This window comes from Vespa mandarinia, chromosome 21 (assembly GCF_050613455.1).
Source record: "Vespa mandarinia isolate Hongniang chromosome 21, ASM5061345v1, whole genome shotgun sequence".
In the NCBI taxonomy this organism is placed as follows: domain Eukaryota; kingdom Metazoa; phylum Arthropoda; class Insecta; order Hymenoptera; family Vespidae; genus Vespa; species Vespa mandarinia.
The window spans coordinates 3,971,618-3,997,659 of record NC_140830.1 but is presented as its reverse complement, the minus strand read 5'-3'; the positions used below and the strand labels follow the sequence as shown (position 1 = coordinate 3,997,659).

Sequence of the window (26,042 nt, the reverse complement as noted above, 5' to 3'; positions counted from 1 at the left end):
CGTGGCTTTACTACTTCAGGCGTTGACCCTCTCTGTTAACGAAAAAGAGAAGAAAGAAATGGGGAAAAAAAAAGAAGCTTCTATTATTACGGAACAAAGATGTACTCCATTTAGTGACGTTTCTCGAGCATAGAGTAGTCCTCGGTCGTCAAGGATACCAACGAAATGCGCACGCAACATCTCTCTCTCTCTCTCTCTCTCTCTCTCTCTCTCTCTCTCTCTCTCTCTCGAGGGAGAGAGAGAGAGAGAGAATGAAGGAAAGAGAGGGGACGAGGGCCAAGGAGGATCTTGGAGGCGTCTGGAATACGCGCCTTAGCTCTTACATTAGAGCACCAAGAGATATATATCCCAACCAGGCCACAATCCTACGCCACTGGCTGGATACTCGGATTTCACGACATGTTTACAAAGATCCTAGAGATAAGTTGAGAATGGCCGCCGCGCAGCCCCATGCCTCCTCCAGCATGGGTGTAAGGTGACAGCTGCCTGCGCCTGCGTTATGCTTGCACACAGGGTGTCCGAAAATTAGCCGCCCTGGGGGCCCTCGTAAATCACGAGTTCGCGCCACACGATTGACCCGTTGCAATAACGCCTCGTAACTTTCGCCGAATTGAAATTTCTTCCGTGATCCATTCTCTCTTCCTTCCTTTCTCTTACTTCCTATCTCTATCTTTTTCTAGCTTTGACATTAAAAGTCTCCTTTATAATATTCAGATATACGTTATTATTCGGATATTATCGCGATCGTTTCATTCTTCCTTATATTTCATTCGATTCGAATCGAGACACCGATATTTTCTACGAAACCAAGGGAAGAGTTAAAAAACTGGTTTGGCGATTAACAAACCGATAACCGACGCAATCATTTTAATCCGTTCCCTCGACGGGGAAACGCGTAAAAAGCGTTAATAAATTTCTACGATAGCGATCGATGAATTTTGGCAATTATTCTTTTATCTATTACCTTACTCCTAATAGATAAAAAGAAAAAGTTAAATTAATATCTATCTTAAAAATATTACGAATGTAATAGGTCGACTCTCTTATACGTATACACCGAAATGGAGAGTGTTGGTCGTCGTTGAAGGTAAAAACGCGAATGTTATAAAAAGGACACATATGTATGCTTCTTAACAAGCCGAGACACCCCGTATAACGTGGCGAACGCTCGCGTCCGTGTTCGTCTACTCTCGTCGACGTTCTCCAAAGTGTTCTCATGTGAGAGTATGTCCCCCAATCCGCTCTCCCACACAAGAGAGAGAGAGAAAGAGAGAGAGAGAGAAAGATACGTCGTTTACTTAGTTCCCTACGAGCCCACCTTCGTTCCACAGCTCTATGCATCTGTATATATATATATATATACATGCAGTCTCTCTTGTTCGTACGTACGTGGACGACACTTTTGCAAGCAAAATGTATACAATCTTATGGAGATTATAATTTCTGGAGGTTTTTTTTCCTTTTTTTTTTTTCTGTCTCGACGATATCTATGATATCGTCAATCGTTAATAATGCAAATAATAATTTGATATTATTGAATTCTATTCCTAATATTACGTAATGCTATAATTGTTGTGCGCAGAATCGTTAATTACGTTTTTTGCACGTACCAACGAGAACTTGATTGATAGTTCGTGCATTACATCTGCTCTAGCTACATGTCGCGCGTTCGAACGACTCTCTCAGAAGCATCGAACATTATGGAACATTTAAATCCAATCCACGTATGATGGCTCTATGAAAGCTTTTTGAATCGTGAGCTTTCTTATATCAATTTCGAGTAACTCGGACGGAGCTACGAGTTTACGTCTGATCTGCAACGTTCGGAGGACTCCTGGGGGACGTGGAACGTGCATTCATCGAGAGACGTGCCCAGAATTCCATTTTTCTTTCCTCTTAAAAGGATGGTAGTCGAACTTTCATCGGAGCTCAGACATTCAACGGCACTCGAGGAGTTATTACAAGAGGACGTATTAATTCGATTATTACAATTATTGCAATTGTTATTCGACTTGGGTCGTTCTTAAATTTCTTATCGTAGTTTGACCTAGTTAATTTTCGAGTTTTCACTTGACAAATCGATCAGTATAGCTCGATCATCGTGTAGCCATAAGAAACCATATCTTTCGATGTGTCCAACGCGCACACGCGTACGAACAAATTTGCACGTGCGTTCTTACGAGTTAGACGTGCAACAACGGCGCGGGCACGGGTCGATAATACGAAAATTTCTGACGCGCCTTTGGGAGAAAGAGAGAGGGAGCGAGCACGTGCTGCCCTTTTGCAGCACGACAAATAGGAATTATCCGAGGGACGAGAAAGCGAGCCGCGTTCGGGGGTTGCTTCGTTGCAAATATATACGACAAAGGGGATTAGTACGTTCGCATAATGACGGATAAGTGCGAGGAGGGTAGTCGGAAGAATCATCCACCGACTATAATCTCTTTCTCTTGAATCTTCTCTTGAATATTTTTCTTCGTTTTACACGAAGGATGCTACGAAGAAAACGACCCTACGCGGAAATCTTTTGCCTCCCGGCAATTATATATATGCACATATTTCTTTGTCATCAATAAACCGTCTTGGCAAACAAGGGCATGTCATAACCGATAATGTATAATGGAAACTTGCGTAAGAAGAAAGTTAGGTGCTGAACTATATGCATTGCAAATTAGGAGTACGTTGTCCTTGGGAACTTTATGTAAAGTTTTCAGGGAAATTTGAGAATCCATCTAACGGAGAACGCAACAACCCACGACGATGATGGGGACGATGTAAGTGATGGAAGCGCTGAAACAAACTTTCTACCCCTATTTCGCTTCCTCTTTATTAGCATAATCGAAAGACGCAGGTACAAGTTTCTTATCTTGTCTCTCTCAGACTTTTTCTCCTTTCTTCCGAATTTTTCACAAAAACGTCCAATTCCGTAGTCAAAATTACATCGTTAAGTAAATGCCATAGTCCAAATTGGTAATCGTCGTCTTGATTAAAGTCCCAATTACTGAAATATTTGACACGTTGTTAAGAGGAGAAAAAACAAAAACAAAAAAAAAAGAAAAAAAGAAAAAGCGTACCGGATTATTTCATTAATGAGATAGCTAAAATAAAGAATATTGTTGTCGCTGAATATTTCGTTATCGTAGATAGCATTGCGAAAGGGAAGAAAGCCGAGAGTTTATTTTGACGTTAGGACAAACGGAGGAAGCTAACGCATCTCGACTCCGAAGGCTCGCTTATCGTACACCGTGATCGATAATAAACGAGAAAAGAGAAGACGGTCTTCTTTCTCTCTTTCCCTCCGCAGTTCCGAGAAATCGAACGTTATGACGCACAGACGCGAACGGCGGACCTCCCGTCAAGAGGAACGGTGTCCTTTTACGAACTTTGACCTCTCTTCCATAGACGTGAAAGAAAAATAACACTTTGTAATGGTGTCCAGACGGAGCTCCAAATTCTTCGATGAGCATTTGCATGAACGTTTTCAAATTCATGCACTTTCGACGATAACGATGTTTTTCCGTTGTTTCATCCTCCTTTCCGCGTACGTAGGAAATATCTACGTAAGTAAACTCGACATAAACTACGACTATGAACAAACGTATCTCAAAAATTGTCTGGGAATTTAATTAAAGTCGCAGAATTTATTTTATTAATTGATCGCGAGTATTGATCGATTGTTCGGATCTTATCGATACGAGGGGAGGTTGGCTCCTGTGTAAATCCCGTTTAATAATGAATCCGTGATATATGTAGATAGAAAAATTGTAGGAAAATGAAAGAAATTGACGTGGGTTCCCCCACGAGGACAAGAGAAAACTTTTGTCCTTTATCGAGTATCACGTTTGAATGAAACAATAACGGGTGGAGTCTTTCTCTTGAAGGCCAAGAGCGCGACCGTCTTTCGTTTTGTTTACATGCCTTCTTTTTCGCTCCAAGCTATCTCTCTCCCACACACTTTTACGGTATACATACGGTATACGATATACAATCAAATTTATATTTTTTAAATGGATACATACTCTCCATCGAATATTTTCCAACGATGGTCTATAGAATGAATATAGAATGAAATTTTCTCGATCGATTTATGTCGACAATAGAATCGAATAAAATGAAACGTAAGAAGATAAAAGAAGCAGAAAAATATTTGTAATCGATCTATCGCACGAGAATAAAATAAGAAGAAATCGCGATAAGGAAAGATGACAAATAAGAGGGAAAGATAAAAGATCACCCTAGGTCGTCGCTAATTCAGCAACTATCGAAATTTACATTCCGCCGGCTTTATCAAGATCGTCCCTGAATCGTTTCCCTTAATTACTCCTTCCTTTCCCTTCTTCTTTTCGTTCTCCCGCATTCCCATTTTAACATTCCCCTCTGCAGCTCACCTTCGGGAGAACCTGTCCTTAAAAGCCGAAAATGCGACGATCTAACCAACAACTGCCTCTCGTCAACGAACAGGGACACGTTTACGGATAGCGTCTGCTACAATTCGTTCGAAAATTTTCCTTGGAAAATTTTCCTCTTTTTGTCAGAACTTGGACAAATTGGACACGTTCACTTGAGACACGTTATTTTTTCATTTTTTACTCTTTATACTCGTAATAAATAAATAATTTTAGCTATGCCACGTACCACTCTTTGGTTTCTAGCTTTCATTCGATTCAAGATATTCTCTCTTTTCCAGATCGACGACGCGTGCGAAAAGACAAACGAACGACGGATAAAAGAGCTTTTCCATTTTCTCTCTCCCCCTTGGGATTCCATGCCGATGGTGTTTATTGCGTTCACGTTCTCGAAGGAATTTCGAGCGACAAAAGTAAATACGATTTAATCGATTCGATAACAAAATTTCTACTAATAACAAATATTGTGCTATACAATTAATATGTTTTATCGAATAAATTTATCATAATTTACTTTAATTTATTTAATTATTTTATAATAATTTTTAAAGAAATTTCTTATTCGAGTGGAAAAAATAAACTTTTTCGGGAGAAAAAATTTGCTGGAAAAGATTTGGAGATAATATTTATCATTTTTAAAGAAATCGCATAAACACGCGCGCGCGCACCAACACATTCAAATTCTTTGGAGGATGAAGAGAGAAGGACCGAATAACATAGCAAGAAATGAACGTAGACAGAGTGAGAAAGATAAAGAGATGGGGGTAGTAGGAGAGGGAGTAGTAGGGAGATGGAGGGAGTCCGACGACCACGTGACCACCGGGCGGGGGTGGCCAGGCGACATTTCGCATGCTCAGAACACGCCAAGCTGCGGCGTATCGCACATTGAGGGACGCAAACAGAGGGAAAAAGAGAAAAAACGAGATTAAAAGAGAGAGAGAGAGAGAGAGAGTGAGAGGAAAACAGGGAGAACAATAGGGAAAAAAAGACAAAGAGAGTGAGTTCGCCGATCGCACACCTCGTGAAAAGTTGTGCTCAACGTCGTTCGGGAAATTGGTTAAAATCGCTACAAAATAATATCATACGAGAAAGGGGAAGGAGGAGGAGAGAGAGAGAGAGTAGTGCGAAATAAATTATCGAGGAAGAAAGAAGGTGACCTACGTTCGTGTGTCGCGCGTGTGTCATATTCATTTGTTTCGTTTGAAAAGGAAGAAGGAAATAAAAGAAAAGCAGAAAGAGAAAAGTGGAAGGGTCGTTTGGAAAGATTCCTTTTTCATTCGAGAACTGTGCATCGTTCTTTCTCTTTGTAATTGATTCTTTCTTCGATCGACGACCGAGAAAAACAAAGAAGAATATAACAAATTTTATACATTTAGGAACGTGCTTGGATCATCGTTCTGGACGCGAGTCCTTCGTTGGCGAGATGCTACTATGGATGTGGAAAGTGCGAGAAAAGTGAGATAACGAGAGACAAAGAGAGAAACAAAGGAGATCTCTCTCGCAAGAAAGAGAGAGAGGGAGAGAGAGAGAGAGAGAAAGAGAGAGAGAGAGAGAGAGAAAGATTTAGACAGAAGAAGAAGGTATACCGTAAAAGTACGTAACGCGCTTCTGCCAGGTAGGACACTTATTTGTTGTTTCAATTTTTTTATCGACCATGTAAACAAGATGCTTAGATTTTTTCCTTTCTTCTTTCCTTTTGTTTTTTTTATCTAATGATATACATGTTATTTTATCGGGGAAAAAAAAAAAGAAAAAAATAACAAGCCGGGTGTGGATCTTGTTTTCCCTAAAAATTTCATATTTCATCGAATTTACGAGATATAGGAAAAACTTGAAACCTAGTAAAAATACACAGACTGATAATATTTTGTAAGAAAATGTAATTGGGTTTTTCGGATTGCACTGCTATTTATATTGTTCATTGACAATTAGTAAGAACACCAAGTAGACACGTACACGAGCATGTATAAATGTTAACGCGTACAAGCTAACAGCTGTTGAAAACCGTCATTATCAATTGAGCATGCGTAACATATGCATCTAATTCGGCTCGTTACCAGTAATGTATTTTAATTGGCCGTACGCGCTCTCACAGCATCAAGGAACGCGAACGTTTACTAAAAGTTCTTCCGCACTAAGTAATAACCCTCTAATCCCATTTATTAGAAAGCCGCATACAGCTTTGCGCTTTGTGAAAGAATGAAAAATCGATTTTTCGCAAACGTATTTGGATAATTGTTGTTAGGATGAGTGCGAGCTAGCGAATCAATTTGAAAGGGAAACGTAGTATTTCAAGAATATTTAATCGATTAAATAATTCATTCTTTTATCAAATAAATGATATAATCGTAAACCGCTTTTTTCCATCGTCGATATTCCTAGAATATAGCAAGAAGTAAATTTTGTTCTTTTTTTAAATAAATAAATTCTCATGATATTGTGTTTTTGGAAAATCGACGAGCACGCATTGGTAGGCACGTCAAGTCGAATCCATCGAAAAGCAAGCATCTTAAAAGCGGTTGGTCTCTCGAATTTCTTCTCTCTATCCCTTACACATTCGTAAGGTCTGCCAAAGGACCCGTAGCAAAGCCCCTGGGTCCTTTCGGACAAGAACCTTTTGTCTTGCCCGGCTGCAACTATTCCATCTCTCTCTCTCTCTCTCTCTTTATTTTTCTTTTCCCTTCTTTCGAGCGCGTAAACGGAGAAGGAACTGAAAGGAAGGAACGTGTGTCACGACCAAAAAGGAAGCTGCGAGTCGCACGCGTTTTCGTCTTTTTTTGAGAGAAAAAGGATCTTCATAAGTAATCGACGTAGAGATTAGGTGTAGTTACATGCGTGCATAAATAGCTCCACAGAAGCAGTTTGTATGCCTGAAATAAAAATTTAAATAAGTATATATATATATATATATATATATTCTAATAACAATAGAACTGTCAAAGTGTGATAATGATATGGTCGCGTCTTTGGTTATTATAGTATGTGCGAACTAAGCAGTTTCTTCCGACGACGGATACTTTGTTGGTAATGTCTGTCTGTCATTCCGTCCACGTCTCTCTATCTCTCTCTCTCTCTCTCTCTCTCCTTACGTGTCCGTTTATGTGTATGCATACGCACACCGGTAGATAGTCCGTTTAGATAAGCGAAATTCCGTTCATCTCGTTTCTCTTGGTTATCGTTCTAGTGAAACTTGCAACGCGACTCGCAAATCTTTCGGCTGAATCAGCGACTATTATTCTTTTTTCTTTTCTTTCCCTTTTTCTTTCTTCTCCTTGCTTTTGCGTAATTCTTCTTTGTCGTTCCTTCTCGAAGAAAGATTACAAGTGATTAGAAATTACTTTAGAGAGAAAAATATTAAATATTAATATACGCACAGATCTAACTTAAGTAATGAAAATGGATAATGGTACAATGCGTATACTGATAAACGACATATAATAATGCGTATAGTTGAAAACGTATAAATAAAATGTAGTTCCGGTCGTCCTTCCTGCCCCCACCCTCTCTGTCGACCGTTTGAAGATTCTTAACTTAACGAGAGAAAGAAAAGCTGACTCCGTTCTTTCTCTTTCGTTTTATTTCTTTTCTCAAAGCAAAGTCCTCCAAAGAGGAGCTCTCGGGCTTGATAGAGTTACGAGCTGTGTTCTGAGACTCGTCGTCCGTGGCCCGTGAAAGGGGGGCCCTTACGCAAGAGTCTCAACCACGGAGCTATGGAGCTAACGACGATGGAGCTAGCGATGGAGCTAGCGATGGAGTTAGCGATTGAAAGTCGGCGGTGAAGGTCGGAGGTGGTCGGAAGTAGCCGGACTTGGAGGTAGACTCACGCACAAGGGCGGAGCACGTTGAGAAAAAGAGAAAGATAGTGACTTGGCAACATAAAGAATACGTAATGCAAAACGACGCGAAAAGAGATTTCATTGGCCGACTCCAAAGGTGTTCCTCGTGCACGCCTACCGATCCGGCGTTCACTCCACCTCCTCTTCTTCGACACGCAATCGGCAGGGCTTAATGAGACGTTCTTCTCTACTATAAAGCCTTCGAGAGAGAGAGAGAGAGAGAGAGAGAGAGAGACCCTTTAGGCATATATATATATATACACACCTATGTTCCCCCCCGATCGAGAGGACTATCGAGAACTTGATGAAAGATTGACCGCGCCACTGTATTTTGTTCCAATAGAATCCAAAGATAGTCCGACTATTGTGTGATTTGTTCGCGAGTTGTTATTGTTAACCCTTAAAAGTTTAATACATCAAAGAAATCATGTTAACGTTATCCGTGGGTGAAATTTCACCCCACGATATTATCTTACATTTTACATAGCAATAGGAAAAATGTGAATGCGATTAAAAGTTTGTATTTTATTATTTAATATCGGATGAAAGTATAGAGATTAATTATTGGACTGAAATTTCACCCATGATGGCTTTTAAGGGTTAACGAAGTAATGCATTTATTTATCAGATTTTTCCATCCGTTACATGGACCCACCCACATATTGCATAACAAAATACATAAGAAATTTGAAAGCGAAATATATATTCACGGTATTAGTATACCGATCGTAGCGCAGAGTCGCGCCGCGATTACTACTTCTAGAAAAAATTTCTCTTTTCTTTGTGCGATTATAAATACGATACTTAGAATAAAGGAAAGGCCTTTCGAAAGGAAAATTTTCAATCGGTTCGTGTGCGTTCGTGTTTTAGGTAGAGTGATATGTTAACCGAAGACAATGACCCGACGAAACCAGCGGGCGTTTTAGACAATGCTGGCAACGTGTCTTCCTCGACGGAGGCCTCGGTACAGCACCCTCGCAGCGCAAACAATGGTGGGCAATATTTCTCTAACTACATTGGCGTAGAAACCAATGAGAAAATGACACGATAACATTTCGAATATCGATATGATCATGCATAATTGTCCAATTGCTTGTCGGCTCGTTCATTATTTCATTCCATGGAATTGGTAATTTAATCGGAGAACGAAATAGTTCTCCGTGTATGGTTGAAAGTACGCTCTAATGAGAATTTCGGTTATAATAGAAAGAGTTGAGTTGAGTTGATTCATGTTATATTTGCCTGTTCGTACGAGCAGAAACCGAAGTTAAAAACGAAGTTCAAGACTGTCCGGAGAACGAAAGCGTGCCGGGTAGCGAATTGTACATCGACGATAATGCCGAGGAAAAGGAGCAAGAGTATCCAGATTCTATGGAGAAGGCTGACTACGGTACTCTCTATGGCGCCAATCAATACTACAACAGGTATGCGATTGATTATCGCCGATCGAATAGTACGCTTCTATATAGTTACATTATTTCCTGATAATCGCGATTATCAGGACGGCTAAGACTTTTTCGATAGAACGTTTCATAATTATGGATGGATTATGATTCCTATTTCTATTTTACGTAGAAACAGACGTAGGGCATTCATTTTGCTTGTGTGGATGTTTCTACATATGTTATGTCCTAATGTACGTCATGTAATTTGAACTCTGTGGTTAAACTTGATTTTAATCAATGGCGGATGATCGTTATATTCGTATTATCGTAATTTATGTTATTCGTAAATTTATTCGAAAACCACGAGCTGAAAGTTCGCTAAAAGTTTTAAGATTAGTTTTGATTTCGATTAAATTTGAGGGATCGATAGAAGAAATGTTTTTCAGTTATCTCGTATTACTGCTGGAGATGGTCGAATATTACATTAAATAAAAGAGATATAATACAATTGAAATGTTTCGTTTACGACGTACACGTTTATCGTTCAATTTATTCGAACAATTAATTTGGACAATTTGTTCAGCATCTATCAATTCAATTTTAGCATATACAATTCGCCTACTTACGGATCGACGACGGGCACCAAGAACACGTCTAGCTTGCAAAGCTCTTATCTGACTTCGTACACAACGCCAAGCACGATGACGCAGTATTCGTCGTATGCCGGTTACAATAGCGGCACCACGACATTCCCTAACGTAGGGCAAAATATATCCTCGGCTTCCCAGGTGAAAAGCAAAAGAAAAAAAATATCTATTCCAATGGAAAAAAAAAAAAAAAAAGAAAAAAAGGAATTGAAGAAATTTCTTTTCAATCTGTTGTTTTCTTAAAAACAAACGTATTTATCTTCCTTCCCAGAAGCTGGACTACACCGCTTATGGTAGCAGTTTGTACGGAAACGACAGGGTACCCCTTCAATATTCTGGATATTATCCAATGCCCGGTTACCATACCACTCATACGTCCTTCAACATAGGAAATCTCAACTTTGCTGGTAAATTAAATCACACGCGAGCGCGTGTTACATGGCTCGAAAAAAATAAGTCCGAATGATTGTTCTTATCGTTTCATTCGTACGATCATTTTTCGAAGTCATTCTATCCTTAAAATTGATTTATTTCATCTTATTAATTGTCCTTTCGATGCAAAAACAAAAAAGATTCGACGAAGACAGCACTCACGCTGGACGCGAGCGCTCATGATGCGAGTGACCCGACCGCACGAGAGACCACAAACGTCGAAGGTAATACGAGTCATTTCGGATCGATCGTATCGCTTTATTGCTGGTATTTTCGATAAACGTCGACACCGGTTCGGAGGATCAAGCTCGAGCCTGTATTGTACGAGTCTCCAAACTTATTTTAAATACTTACAATTGCATCAATTTTGTCGAAGAATCACGAACATACGCTCTAATTCCATGTTTACTTGCAATACACACACACACACACACATCTATCTACGCGTTAAAAGAAACAACGTTTATATCGTTAACCGTTCGTGATCATCGAGTAAAACTATTGAATCCTTTAAAGAATAATTGGAAGTTCAATTAAATCGAACGATATTTTTTCCGTAGGAACTACAGCGAAGCCTTGCAGACGCGGTAGGCGACAGAGCGGAAGCGGAAACAGTATCGGTTCCGCGGACACGACGGAAGCCGGCCCCGATCGTATATTCATTTGGGATCTCGACGAAACCATAGTCGTGTTTCATTCGCTTCTCACTGGTCAATTCGCTACGAAGCACCGAAAAGATCCTACCTTGCTCGCACAGGTAGCCTACAGGATGGAGGAAATGATATTTAATTTGGCCGACACGCACTTTTTCTTCAACGACATTGAGGTCAGTCGAGAGGTCTCGAATGTCGTTCTCTTTCTCTCTCTCTCTCTCTCTCTTCTCGATCTCGATTGAAATACGTTTGACGTTTTCAAGTACATCCGAAGACGCGTCTTACCCGACGACGACGACGACGACGACGACGACGACGACGACGACGTCATCATATGTATGTATGTATTTTGTTGTTATCAGGATTGCGATCAAGTACACATAGACGACGTATCGTCCGACGACAACGGACAGGACCTGTCCTCGTACAATTTCGCAACGGACGGCTTTCAATGTGCTTCGGCAAACAACGGCATATGCCTAGCCTCCGGGGTACGCGGTGGCGTAGATTGGATGAGAAAGCTCGCCTTCCGTTATCGCAAAATAAAGGAGATCTACTGTAATTATCGGAACAACGTTGGCGGTCTGCTCGGAGCGGCGAAACGCGAACAATGGGTCCAGCTGCGTTCAGAGATCGAAGTTCTCACCGATAATTGGCTCACGTCGGCCGTCAAGTGTCTCAGTTTGATCAACAAGAGAAGCCATTGCATCAACATTCTCGTAACCACCACCCAACTTGTTCCGGCCCTCTCCAAGGTCCTTCTATTCGGTATAGGTGGAATATTTCCTATAGAGAATATTTATTCCGCTTCTAAAATAGGTCGGTACTACTCTCGAGTGTTTAATTATCGGGACAAGCAGTTAGTGAAAAAGTACACATCATTTCTTTCCTTTCTCTTTGTTTCAGGAAAAGAGAGTTGCTTCGGAAGGGTGGTGGCTCGTTTCGGTCGTAGATGTACCTACGTCGTGATAGGGGATGATTCCGATGAGGAGACAGCAGCGAGAGCGCACAATTTTCCTTTCTGGCGAATAAACAGTCACTCGGATACTCAGGCGCTTTACAATGCTTTGGAAATGGGATTCCTTTAACCTGCTTCCTTAACCTGATAAAAAGGCAAAAGGAACAAAAAAAGAACGTTTCTCTTCAAAGACGCGAGTTATCTTTTATCGTGAAAAACTTGAAGGCAAAAAATTAACGATAAGGATGAAACGAAAAAAATGGGTCCACAAGTGATATAATAAACAAATGAAAATATGACGAGCGGGTGTAAAGGGGGCGATGAAAAAGGTGAAGAGTGTGTAAGTAAAGACAGGGTGTTTTCTGAGTATCTGCGATCAATTTCTATCATATATATATATATATAGAAATAATGAATCTTAAATTATTTGATCAAAGACACGAATAAGCTGCTGAAAGCTTTGAAAAGATGTATCTACGTAAGATCAATTTCGATCCTAAAGAAATAATAAATTCGTGTATTAATTTCTATGATAAAGATACGGTTCGCAAAAATGGATACGCACACACATATCCGAAAAGTATTCAAATTGAACCTTTTCGTTAAGCGTTCACTCCAATTCTCTAGGATCCTTGAATAGATCTAATTTGTTGCGCACAATCAGTAGACACCCTGTAAAGCTGACAGTCGAACGAGCTTATTTTCAGTCGATCGACCAAGATCTTTTCGAGAAAAGATTTTGTTTTCTTTCTTCTTCTTTTTCCTATTAATAACGACAAGCAATCCATCCTTTTTGTGTACTTAAAAAAACGTAGTACGGTACGTATATACCGACTTACTTCTCTTCTTTTTTTTTTTTATTTATTTATTTCCTTTTTTCTTGCTTCGTTTGTCGATACTCACTCATTCATTGTACTGTTTTAATTGTTTTTTTCCATTATTTTTGTGCTTATTTTGAAGAACGAGCAAATGATCTTAAAGTTACGTTATTCTAGTATTAAAAGAACGATACATAAACTTTTTCCTCTGTTATTACATACATTAGCGTGATATTCGACATGCGTTGCAAAGAAGTAACAAATACGTGAACTTTATTTTTGTTGTAAAAGCGATCGACGTGAAAGAGCGTGAGATTAGAAAACATTAGGAGATTAATAATTATTAAGAAAACAGAAATTAATAAATATAAATATGTGTGTATATGTACACTATAATGGAGAGAGAGAGAGAGAGAGAGAGAGAGAGAGAGAGAGAGAGAGAGAGAGAGAGAGAGAGAGAGAAAGTGCGAGTGATTAATTAGATAACTTTATTAAAGCATAGGATGGGACACGCATTAGCGCAAAGTTAAAGACGTTGAACGACTGTGAAAGTAATTTAATGTAAGTTTCATGAAATATAAGCTCGTTAGGGGGAAACTGTAATTCGAAATATAATCAAGTTATATTGTACAGCGGCATTTTATGTTTTATCGATCATCGAGAGAATTAACGATGTGAAAAAGAGAAGCAAGACGAGAAAGAAGAGACGAAATAGATATTTCTTCCTGTTGAGATTGTTATGTACATGTAACGTATACGAGCGAATCGCTATCTGTTTCAATTCGCCAAGTAGTTTGTTTTTCCCTTTCCTTTTTTTCAACGTTTTTCCTTTCTATTTAAAGAAAGAAGATAAAAAGAAAACAAAAGTATATTGTTGCAAGTTCGACGATCATAAAAATGTATGTATGTATGTATGTATGTAGATACTTTGAAATAAGTATGTACTTTCCTTTTTCTTCTCTCGTTACATAGACGAGCGCACAAACGGCATACAATTACATCTCTCTAATTTTTATCATTAATAGAAATAATTTAAGTGTATTTTAATAACTCGAACAAGTCCAAAGTTAAAAATCGAGTATCAACATTCCAAAATTTTATTTAATGCATGTATATCTCTTTGTCGCTGTTTGTGATGCAGCCATTATCGGCCGAATCGTCTATAAGAAAATATTTGAATGAAATCAAACGTAATTACTTCGTTATAATATTAGATTCTTATGGTTAGAAGATTTTTTGCGATTTTTTATACCAATGGCGTATTTTTATAAAACCCTTCCGCATTAGTGCTTTCTGACTTACATATGGCTGCATCACCATTCGCCATTCGATCATTGCCTGTTGCCTGCGTTGATCGAGTAAAAGATGCGACAAATCAATTTATTTGTACTTACGCCATTCTTCTAATACACAAATATCTATAGCATATATCATACTACCATGCCGATACGTAAGATAATTTGCCGAAATAAATTGCACATTTTAATTTTCAAATTACATGAACATAGATTAATCGAGTCTCCTCAAATATCTGACTATACGATTAAAGATATAAAAAAAAAGGAATCCCACAAGAAGGCGATATCAAGTAATTGTTATTAAAAATATTCTTTTAATTTTCTTAAACCTTTTTTTCCATTCATTTCAATAAGAAAGTAGCATGCTACGTAAGAAAGTATAAACTATCAACAAGTTTGTACATCATGATAGGCTTCTTACGATAGATAGATACATATACATATATATACACATATGTATGCATATGTATATACATACAGAGAGAGAGAGAGAGAGAGGGGGGGGCATCTACAGCACGTGTAGTTAACTGCATAAAGAGTATTTAGATAAATTTAATCTCAGTAAGAAAAAGAAAAAAAATAAATAAATAAATCCCTGTTATATCGTAACATACGTTGGTGCGGTCAAAACACCGCAATTGTTATCCTTTTGCGCCATAAGTATGTAACCATCGTTACCCCAATAATTTGACCATGAATTCTTTATCAGCCAATAAGCCTTTCCCTTCAATACACCATAGCCAACAGCTAGGACAGCGTGATCCAACTTGTCCACCGTATTACCTAAATCACAAAGACTTAAGACTTAACGCAAGACTTATAAAACTTTTCAAAGTTAACGACAAAGAAGACTTACCGCACGCGGGTTCGTAATAGACACCATGCGAATAAAAGGAAAATGATTTGTGAGATGCGTCGATACCAACAGAAATTGGACCATGGTTCGCTAAAGCTACCTTTAAAGCATCCACGCTTCCTGATGTGACATTAACGTATCCCGAGATCTTAGCTGCCATAGTAACATTGTTAATATGACAATATCCGTCCTAAAGGATATCGCAAAATGTTTTATTTACATTTTCGAAGGATAATTAACATTAATAATTAGACGAAGAAGATTTATTACGAGGATTCTTAGAACTACTTCTAAATTAGAGTTACTTCGGCAAATAAGTTGTTTCTCACCTGGCCTAAATAACCGCCATATTCATCTTCAGATGGTATTCCACCATGCTTCATGATCCATTGATAAGATCGAAAATCCTCACCGCCATCGCATCCGTTATTACCAAAGCCCCATGAACAGTCGATGAGCGCCTTGTGCGTGTGGAAAAAGAAAAAAAAGAAAAAAAAAAAATGTAAATGTTTGTTGACAACGGTCAACGATAAAGGAAAATGCTTGTCTTCATCAAATTGTTATACCTGTTGAGATAAGCGTACTAATTTCCCATATCTCATATAATATGCCCCTTCCACTGCACCGGTTGTGCCAAAACTCCAACAGGATCCGCAAACGGATTGATCTGCAATATAGGATGGATTTCTTTATAGAAAAGCAAAGCTTTTCGTCTAATTTTTACGAACGCTATCATCTATGCTTTTATACGTAATGTCACCTTTAACTGGCGTCACAGCACCATACAATCTCCAATCTATACTGTCAGGAACATTAGCCATCTCCTGTTCAATATCATAAGGAAATGGTTCACCGCCATTGTAACCTTTTGTATACTGTTTACCACGTAAAGCTTTCATTTCAAGAGTAGAACGATCGGCCAAATGATTCACATCCAGTTGATAGCCCAAATTTGCACGGTTGATCGAATGAATGAATCTGCAGAAAAATTTCACGTATCTCTCACTTAATAATAAAAGAAAAGGGAAAAGGGAAGAAAGAAGAAAAGAAAGAAAAAAATAAACCTCATATTCTGTCGAAATAATTCCTTGCGATTAATATGTTCGGTTTCGTTGTTGTAATATTTTTTATGCGTTTTCTTAAACTTCCTAAATGCTACATTTACGTGCTCATCGTAATTATGGACAAATTCCTGCATAGGATTGAACGTATATATATGATTATCCCCAGGTCCGGGGAAACTAACGCATGTTGAATCTGGAATTATATATTATACATACAGAGATTTCTCTATTAAATTCAGAGATTATTAATATTATGAGAAGAAAAGAAATAGGACAAGTACTTTCCGTAACTGTGAAGACATCTGGACTGGGAACGTCGAAGGAGTACCAATCATAATCCAGATAATAATGATCATAATGGGAACCTAGCAAACTGTTGAAACCAATCATTTCGTATCTCACCGGTATGGGTTCCTTCTTTTGTGGTAGATATGGAGATTTCTATTAAAAGGAATTAAAAAAAGCATTGAAAAAGAAACGAGGGAAAAATGTAGGTCCCATTATCGTTACGTCTTCTTTAATACCTTATAACGTATCCACAGTGTATATTTATTTTGTTTGTCACCAAAGTCTTCAACGAGCCTCCATTTTTCACACGACAAGCCATTTATAATTTCCTCTCCGATACACTGAGATTATTAATTTTATATTATATTACTATATCCTATATTAAACGATTCGTACAAATTGTTAAGGTTAATGACAAAGGAATAATTGTATACCTCCATTCCGATTGTATCAGGAATAATACTTTGCGGATGAATTTTAAAATCACTAGATCCATTTACTTGAAGGCACGTTTCTTCATTCAAGACAGATTCCGTGGTAATAGGTGCAATCTTGATACTAGAACCGTACAATCCTTTGTTGGCAAGTTGTAAGGTCTTAACTACCCCTGGAGAAATGAATCGAAATAGTTTTATATAAATCTAACGGACAAGGGCGACGTAAAAGTTGATCGATTACCTCCATAATAATCGATTCGACTGGATCCAGTTTTTCCGTCGTACCATGCATAGAAAGGTTCGCGTATTTCGGCGTACGGGATATACAATGTACCTTTCGCGGTATAAGTTCTACTAAACGTCGGAGATTTTAAGTTTGCAGCATAAGAAATACCTGAAGTAGTAATACGACATAATTTGTGAGTAGAAAGATTTATAAATGTATAATGGGGGGGAGGCGTCATATGATCTGTTGGATTAAATCAATTAAACTTACTGCAAAACATTAGAATCGCAACACATCTGCGAATGCCAATCATCGTTACTTGTCGTCAGTTCTATAACAGAAATAATAGTTTTCGCGTGAGTTGGTTATTAACACCGGATTGATAATAAGAGTTACCTATGTAACTCGTTTCACTCGCGTACGCCTCTATTCATAATCTTAATACGAAAGAAGTTAATGCAATGTAACGAACAAGTTAAATAACGTTCGTTCGAACGTAACGAAACGTAACATTTATATTTATTGACACAATGATAACGTTTTTCTTTTCTTTTTTGTTTTTCTACTTCAATTAGAATTATTATTAGTAGCTTACCTTGAAACAAAGAAAGAAATTGTTTTTCCCAAACTTTCGTTATTCTCGAAATGCGTAATTTATTTCCTTCGGACTTGTTATCAATAATTCCTCTTCAGCTCTCTTTATATTCGATTTCTTAATTGGACTTTGAACTTTTAATATTTACAGTAGATTATTTGTATATAAAGAGGAAAAGAAAGAAAGAATAACAATTAATTCCCTCTCTCTGTCTCTCTCACTGTCGCAAACTTGTTCGATTCAATTGACATATGCGCATACATGCATTAGACATCGTTAACCATATCTATCAGTACTACCAACCTTCTTATTCGATATCGAAAATCCCCAAATGGGAATTTGGATAAAATTATAGATGGATAATTTTGGACAAAAATATTAGATATGATTATTATAACATTTATTATTTACAATAGATCATAGATTAATGCCATTTAATGTTGCCGCTGGCATGAATTTAAAGAGAAACAATGGATTGTTGGCGCGAGTATTCATATAAGGAACTTTCATTTTCTCTTCGCTACCTTTTTTATTTCTACGAGAATTAGATAAACGCAATTATCACTAGATGCATCGTTAATTTTTTTTTTTCTTTTTTGTATAACGTTATCACGTTATACGTATTTTTCTGTTGCCTCGAAATTAGTAGCCAAACGTGCTTTACCAATATTACATACTTTTTTTTCGGTATATCGAAGGATTAATGCGTTATAAACGATGTCGTTGGTCTCCGATGCAAGACCACCACGCGTGGATGCAACACCAAATGTGATAAAGAATAGGATAAATTTAAATATATTGGAAAAGATAGAAAGCGATCTTGACATAGACGATATAGTTTCTATTCTATTTTTAATGGTCAACGATTATAAGAGTGTATTTTTAAAAATTTTCAAACTTTATTGCAAAGCCAAGAAATACAAAACGTCTGTGATAGCAGAAATTGTCAAGGATAATGAAGAAAATTGGGAGGAAAAATTATTAGAATCTATTTGTATTAGTGAGAATAGAAAAGTTATAAAAAAATTGGGACTACGGTATGAGGATTTGGAGAAAAGTTACTTGCCAAAATGTAGGTTATATACAAAAAAATTAAATCCTATTGCAAAATGTTTATACTTATTATGTGAATCTTTATCCGTGGAAGAAACGAAAAGGTTATTGCGTTTTGTCAAAGGGGATAAAATCTTTCTTTCTATTATCAATGAGAATAAAAAGTATGAGCCGATACTCGAGGATATAAATCAATTGGAATTACATCTATTGTATTGGATGAATATTGGATATATCTCTATTTTTTCAGGTACATCCCCTTTGGATACTATTCTGATATTTCCTCAACTTATGGATATTACTTTTTTTCTTTTCTTTTCTTTTCTTTTCTTTACTAACTTACTAACTGCATCTCGTACAAAACTAAAATTTATTTGCAGCCAAGGAAGGAAATTTAAAAAATTTGTTAAAACATTTGAAGGGCTTCGATGATATAGATTATTTGATAATGGAAGATTTAAAAGCGTGCAACAGGGATCAGAATATATCAAGCTTGAGTGCATCCAAAGATACACCTCGTTCCTTGGAAAATCAAATTAACGTCATAGAAATTGAAAATAACATGCGTAAGATAAAAAAAGGATTGTGCATTATTATAAATCAAATATACTTCTATGGGTCGCAGGTAGTATGAGAAATTTTGTTGGGAAACATTGTGTATAAATAAAAATTTACCTTACGGTTATTAATTTCGTTATCGTTTAAAACTCTGCAGTATGAAACGCGCCTTGGAACAAGCGCAGACGCCGATAAATTATCGAAAACATTCCGAGGACTTGGATTTACCGTTAGCGTCATTGATAATTTGACGAAGCACAAAATGCTTTCACATATCAGGGATCTTTCCAAGCAGTTTGGATGCGATTATGACTGTATATTTTTATGCATATTAAGTCATGGCTGTGAAGGTAATCATGCATCATAATAATAAATGCCGTTACAATAATAAATATGCAACTTGACGAAATTTTTATATTTAAGGAGGTATCATTGCGGTCGACGAGAAAGAAGTATCCATTAAAAGTATTAATAATGCTTTCTGTTGTTCAGAATTTAGTAAAATAATAAAGATAGTTATTATTCAAGCGTGTCAAGGAAAGGCAATAGGTGAATCAAATAAATATATTCAATAGGATTTAACGGAAGAAGCACGGTATATTTAATAATTTTATTATTGTTTTAGGAAAAGTCCTAAATCTGAATCCTTTAACAACGGACGGCTTAGACGAACCTGCGACAATCGATATAACGGCACACGCGAATTTTTGCGTCTTTATGTCTACGCTGCAAGGTTTTGTTTCTATACGCGATAAACTGAGAGGTTATTTTTTCCAAGAAACTTCAAATATAACTCATCTTTCCATCACTTTTTTTCTTCTTTTTTTTCTCATTTCTTTTCTTCTACCTAGGTTCATGGTTCATTCAAGAATTGTGCAATATACTTCAACGAAATGAAAGAAAAATAAGCTTTTTCGAGTTGACAACGAAAGTTATCCAAACGATTCGAAATAAGCAAGGAATTATGGATGGCGATAGGATTGCCCAGTTACCTGAATTATTTATGTGTCGTTTAGATGCCGATTTTGAATTACCAAAGTACAATCCTTAAGAGAAAAATGAGGAAATACGTCTGACTAATTAATACTTTGTATATATATATATATGATATAAATATATTTATATAATATATATTTTGCGTTACAATGCGCAAGAATCAAAGAAAGAGGCTTTAATGATAGTCACCCATATGGTAATATATTATACTAGGCGATATTAAAAAGGAATATACATGGAACAAATGTGACATCACGTAGAACGCAGAAACGGTTGAATAATTTACGCCGCGCGTGGGTTTTTCGTGAAAAAACGAATTCATACGCGTTGGTTTATCCACGTGTAGTTTGATGGCGTCGAGGCGTCTTAGTTATGTGTTATTGCCGGAGGAGGCGTAACAGTCGCAAAGTGCTCGTCACACGCGTATGCGCGCAGCGCCCCCTTCGATATACTTCGCGCCAATAAATTCTCTACATACTTAATTATCACTAATTACGACAAAATGGCATATAATATAAAGAAAGAAGAAAGGAAAAAAATCCATTAAGCAGTTTAGTACCTGTATATTATGTCTTGTGGATCGATATTTTTTGACTTTGCAATTAAAATAGATTACGCGCCCACGGTCTACTTTTCTTCGGCGCACTTATGTCGCCAGACTTACCTATACGTAGCTTCCTCCGTGTATGCGAACAATTAATAAATCGTATGGATAATGAAAGAATTCACCTCTAGATTTATCTCGTACGTCTAATTCGTAAATATTCTCAAACGCGAATATTTATAAAATTTATATATCTATGAGTATTTGATAATATTTGATTTATAATTTCAATAGAGCATATCATGACTCCGGTAGTAGTAGGAAATTATGTCGGAAATGAGTTCGAAGAAATTGGAACGACTTACGAGAGAACGTTTGAAAAGGAAAACAAAAAAAAGTACAGAAAAATGGACGTTAATCCTGTGTCTAACCGTGGACATCCATCGAGGTATGTAATATTTGGTAAATGGCTGCTTTCTCTAAAAAGTGCCCGGTGTAAGGGACAAAATGTATGTATTATTCGTACGATCTGATTTCAATGTACGTAAGGTGGACGATCAACTTTTTTATCTTTCAAAAGGAAAATAAGGATATAGGGACGGGAAAGGTCAAGGAATTTGACCTTTAAGAGACGAATAATAATATACTGTACTTTTACAGAGAGAGATAAAAATTACCGTAGCAACAGTTTTACCCCAAGTCGATAATACAGATGCATTGACGATAAGAAAACATTCGGATTTGTTTCGTTAATTGTTTATTTTATTATTTATTGACGTTTACAAAGAGCTAATACGTATTGTGTTCTTCCGTGTCGAGAGCAAGAATCCTTTTTAATGATGCGAAATGAGGTAATAACGTTCGAAATTATTATCTTGTCTCTTTTCTTTTCAATCGATAATGATTTAATACATCATTTATGATATGATTTTACATTAAAAGCGATCATTTCGAATTACTTTGTATTTCAAAGACAAAGCTTTTACGATTCGTTACGATTCTCCCGATCGTTATTTGCGAATCTATCGGTGATTATTCGAATGATAAAGAAATATATCAATTCGAAGCCAGACATTAGACTGAATCCAACGAATAAACCCAAGAGTCCACCGAACGACGCTGAAATATTATCGATTAAGACGATTAAGACTGACTCGTCGTAGATTTTTATTCATTCGATTTTATCAGTCATTGGTTCGCTGTTAAGTTAAAACTTACCGAACAAGTTACGCCAATTATAACGTACTCTTCGACGATACTGAATGGCTATCAAATCGCTGAAGAAGACGTGGATTATGCTTTGATTTTGGGACCCTTCGTGTTTCCTTGAAAAAGAAAAAAAAAAAAAAAAAAAAAAAAAAACAAACACAAGCTTATTCTTAAGCGGATAACGCGTACGAGGGAAATAATGAAAAATTCGACCGAGTCGATCGAATTGCAATGAAAGTTGAAATCACCCAGTTTTCCTAAGGTAACGAAATCCATCGAAGGAAATGTTAGTATCGAGAATTCCTTGGGAAACGTCTACTGGATATTGAAACAAGGTGCAATCGGGAATACATCCGCAAGGTCTCTCGTATATCTCGGCCAAGTTATCCTCGAGTATAGTTTCTTCCGTGCCTTGTCCGGGCCACGACGTATCGTACCAAGCTGCCAGAGATTTTTTTCATTTACCCTTACTTTCAATATATCAGAGAGATAAATCAGAGAGTTAATTCTATTTTTCTTTTTTGCCATTACAATTATACCTACACCTGTATATCGACAAGCATTTAACGTCCTTCAAATTACAGACTCTGGCCTCTGAAACGTTCAAATAGTATTATTAAGTAATAGTAGTATTAAGAAAAAGATATTTTCTTGCAATCGAAGACAACGTCGTCGATATACTGACCGCTTGATGGAAAATAATATGGGATGCAATCGCACTTATTCCTAATGGTATTGGCACGGCATTCCGCCATGCAATTTATGTAAGAATATCTTACGGACGTTAATCTTCTGTAGTAAACGTTCTCATCCTTTAGGATCTTATCTCCTTCGTCGCTAAAAACGCAATTTCTCGTTGAAATTGCGAGATCCTTAACGTCCAACGTCGCGTAAGTTTCTTCGGGCGAGATGCTAAGGAACGCTTGCTTGTTCAAATCGATCAGCTTGTCGTTCGCGTTGTGATCCGGATAATCGTACGGATAATGTACCAAGACCTTTTGGATAAATAATCACGTTTGATCGTAACGGAACGTTTTAGTTCGTTTTGTGATTTACCTTGACGCCATAAGATCCGAGAATGGTCGCAAAATAATCCTCTGGATCAGGATTTACCTTTACGGTTAGACCAGTTTGATATCCACACGCTTGTATTTTTCTCGGCTTCGAGCTTGAACAAAAAGGAATATTATAAATTAAGCGATTAAAGCGTTCTTCTTTGGATCGAGAGATTTATATCTCGAGATATCGACTCGACCATTTTCATACATGATCGAATTCTCGACGTTGCACGGCGAAACGTAATTGAAGCTGCAACAGATACCGTCCCTGGTTAATATCCGATTAAAGAATTCGTCGCACTCAAACGAATCGTCGTTCCACTTGCACGATATTAGGAGATCGCTGCAGTTCTTTGTAACCTTGAAAATTTTATTATTTTTCTTTTTTTCCTTTCTTGTTCTTAGCTCTCTCTCTCTCTCTCTCTCTCTCTCTCTCCCTCTCATCGTCAATTTTCATTGAAAATTTTATCGTTTTACCTTTTCCATTACCTCCCTTATCGTTAGCCCATTATCGTCAATAATATCTTGCAAACGAGTAAGGTTTTCCGTGACATCGTGTTCGAACACACCAGGATCGAGTAATTCTAAAAGTAGTCGAAATTCTTGTACGAGAAACTCCTTGGACATATTCGACGGATATGACCTAGGAAGCCGAGAAACAGGGTATACACGATGATCGGTAACGGTGGCATAAGATGCGACGAGACAAGATACATTAAATAAGTACGTAAAATATGAGCTATCCTTGTTATCTACTCACAATATGTCGACCAAGCCTCTCGTCAGATTGAGAGATATTCGATTGATATTGCAAATCGTTACGGCGGGAAACGGATAATTCCATATACCTCGATGAGTCGTCTCTATCACCGTGAGCGTTGGATGGGAAGCATAGTAATTCCAAGCGATCTTCATAAGGACGATCGCACAGCACAAGGAACCGAGTAAGATGATCGCCCAAATTGTTCTAAAGGAATTTCCATCGTTCGTACAACTGACTAATACTAATTTATATGTGGTCGATGAGATGTAATAAAAGGAAAGGCTCGATCGAATACGGAATGACGATTAATAATGTTTGGTAAATTGTTAATTAAAAAGAGTGTCGTACCGTTCGATTTTCGAACGTTGAGATTGTGCGACGTACTTGTATCCATGGAGTCCTGTCGCGAGACAAAATTCTCGAGCTTGATTCTTAAAAACGTTCCAGGATATTTTCTTTGACCCGGAAGGATCCCTTGTGCCGTTTTTCCTTTGCAACCTTTTCATATTCCAGATGCAGACAATTTCCTTTCTTTTTTTTCTTTTTGTCTTCTCTTCGGTCGATTAAAAACTTTATTCCCTTTCCTCTTGTTAAAGGAAAACGCGTAGACGTTAACTGAGCGGCATTTAAAGCGGAATGTCGTGCGTCCGCGACGGCCACCTCGTACGACTGATAAAATATTCATTCAATGTTTTTCATCGATTCTGCTCGTCGACGCGATAAATCCAACCTAACCGATTACATTCGATATGCAAATGGTAAGGGCATCGATCGGGCGAAATAGTACGTGTGTAGTCGTATAAAAGTGTAGTACGCAAACCTAGAGAGAGCCTTCCTTCTGGCGACCTTGGCATTAGATACCACGGTAATTCCCTTTCTATTAAGATTCTTGCTTTTGCCGATTGAAATGAAAATTATGATTACTTTATGGGATCCCGCTGATAAGACATAGCGAAGGAGAATAGATCGGGATGAAAAGAAGGCACACGCATCTCTCTTGACTCGAAAGTATATATATATATATATATATATATATATATATATATATAGTTATGGATACGTCCAAATGGAATATTTGGCCACTCGTCGTTCTGGTCCTTCGATCCTTCGAAATTAAATGCTCTCTCGATCCGACCGCGACGCCAGGAAGACAGCCCAGATATTGAAAGTCGAAACGTCGCGATACTCTGCAGCCGTTTCGTAGATTCCCTTTCTCTCTGTCTATCGTTCACTCGAGTACTGTCTCTCGGCCGAGTGACTCGGTTGTTCGGATATTAAACTTTGAAGATGCCGCTTCTCGCCGCTCTACCGTGTCTGACTCAGCGAGTGTCATTAATAACTTTGAGGAGATAGATAAAGTGTTAAACACCGTGAACCGTGTGCTCGAGCACACGTCATTACCCTGACTATTAAAGGGCTCCGATGCTAATGCAGCTCGCGAATCCATAGCTAGAGAATACCGTCACGTATCGCACCTTAAAACGATCGTTTTCTCTTCCGGATGGAGGATAAACGTAACTCGGATTGCGATCGCTGGCGTGGATCGATACGCTGCGATTGAGATAGACATAGTAACAGGTAATGTAGCGTTCCTTCTCTCTCTCTCTCTCTCTCTCTCTCTCTCTCTCTCTCTCTGCCCCCGTGTAAACGATATCGATATAATCCAATATTAGGGCGATATCGCGGCGGCACGAATTCAACGAGCCGAGGAACTTTCGTTACGCGACGAGAGGGTGGCCGCGTGCGACGTTTTAAATCGGGGCCGGGGATGGGAAAGGGGCGAAAACTGGTATTTGATATCAGCCACCCTAACGATTCTCGGAGACACTTGAACGAAGCGACGCTTCGACTTTGAGCCGCGGGAAAAGGATGAAGAAGAAGAAGAAGGAAATTAATGGAGAGAAATTCGAATCGACTCTAAATCGCTTCCAATAATATGAAATGATATCGATCGTATATCGC

At 37.8% G+C, this 26,042-nt stretch overlaps 4 protein-coding genes across 11 annotated transcripts; 2 read left to right on the top strand and 2 right to left on the bottom strand.

The window, feature by feature from the left end:
* The first annotated feature begins 3,962 nt into the window (after positions 1-3,962).
* On the top strand, positions 3,963-14,701 carry eya (eya transcriptional coactivator and phosphatase 2). 8 transcript variants are annotated; one of them, XM_085663242.1, is made up of 10 exons: positions 5,205-5,712; positions 5,783-5,861; positions 9,113-9,234; positions 9,501-9,666; positions 10,232-10,415; positions 10,546-10,681; positions 10,847-10,930; positions 11,267-11,532; positions 11,722-12,178; positions 12,266-14,696. In XM_085663242.1, exons 3-10 carry the CDS (start codon positions 9,123-9,125, stop codon positions 12,445-12,447), a joined length of 1,587 nt encoding a protein of 528 aa, XP_085519368.1. In that variant the 5' UTR covers positions 5,205-5,712; positions 5,783-5,861; positions 9,113-9,122; the 3' UTR covers positions 12,448-14,696. The 8 variants fall into 8 exon arrangements, with proteins under 8 accessions (XP_035727458.1, XP_085519369.1, XP_085519370.1 ...); XM_035871553.2 differs by having other exon boundaries at positions 5,206-5,712; positions 5,783-5,999; positions 12,266-14,695; XM_035871565.2 differs by lacking the exons at positions 5,205-5,712; positions 5,783-5,861 and adding an exon at positions 3,963-4,819.
* A 26-nt stretch (positions 14,702-14,727) lies between these two features.
* On the bottom strand, positions 14,728-18,165 carry 26-29-p (C1 family peptidase 26-29-p). The gene is made up of 12 exons (XM_035871548.2): positions 17,900-18,165; positions 17,575-17,635; positions 17,320-17,472; positions 17,076-17,248; positions 16,878-16,982; positions 16,635-16,794; positions 16,354-16,546; positions 16,050-16,267; positions 15,856-15,956; positions 15,619-15,750; positions 15,290-15,479; positions 14,728-15,216 (listed from the first exon to the last, which is right to left on the bottom strand). The coding sequence occupies exons 2-12, from the start codon at positions 17,615-17,617 to the stop codon at positions 15,032-15,034; spliced, it is 1,653 nt and encodes a 550-aa protein (XP_035727441.2). The 5' UTR covers positions 17,618-17,635; positions 17,900-18,165; the 3' UTR covers positions 14,728-15,031.
* A 208-nt stretch (positions 18,166-18,373) lies between these two features.
* Positions 18,374-20,633, top strand: Dredd (Caspase-8 Dredd). Its single transcript, XM_035871582.2, has 6 exons — positions 18,374-19,202; positions 19,333-19,577; positions 19,668-19,860; positions 19,934-20,059; positions 20,136-20,273; positions 20,362-20,633. Exons 1-6 carry the CDS (start codon positions 18,617-18,619, stop codon positions 20,559-20,561), a joined length of 1,488 nt encoding a protein of 495 aa, XP_035727475.2. The 5' UTR covers positions 18,374-18,616; the 3' UTR covers positions 20,562-20,633.
* A 1,221-nt stretch (positions 20,634-21,854) lies between these two features.
* On the bottom strand, positions 21,855-24,804 carry LOC118443903 (sodium channel protein Nach). Its single transcript, XM_035871549.2, has 10 exons — positions 24,429-24,804; positions 24,078-24,284; positions 23,795-23,960; positions 23,526-23,677; positions 23,316-23,427; positions 22,945-23,254; positions 22,803-22,853; positions 22,508-22,700; positions 22,269-22,375; positions 21,855-22,169 (listed from the first exon to the last, which is right to left on the bottom strand). The coding sequence occupies exons 1-10, from the start codon at positions 24,584-24,586 to the stop codon at positions 22,033-22,035; spliced, it is 1,593 nt and encodes a 530-aa protein (XP_035727442.2). The 5' UTR covers positions 24,587-24,804; the 3' UTR covers positions 21,855-22,032.
* Between the last annotated feature and the right edge of the window lie 1,238 nt (positions 24,805-26,042).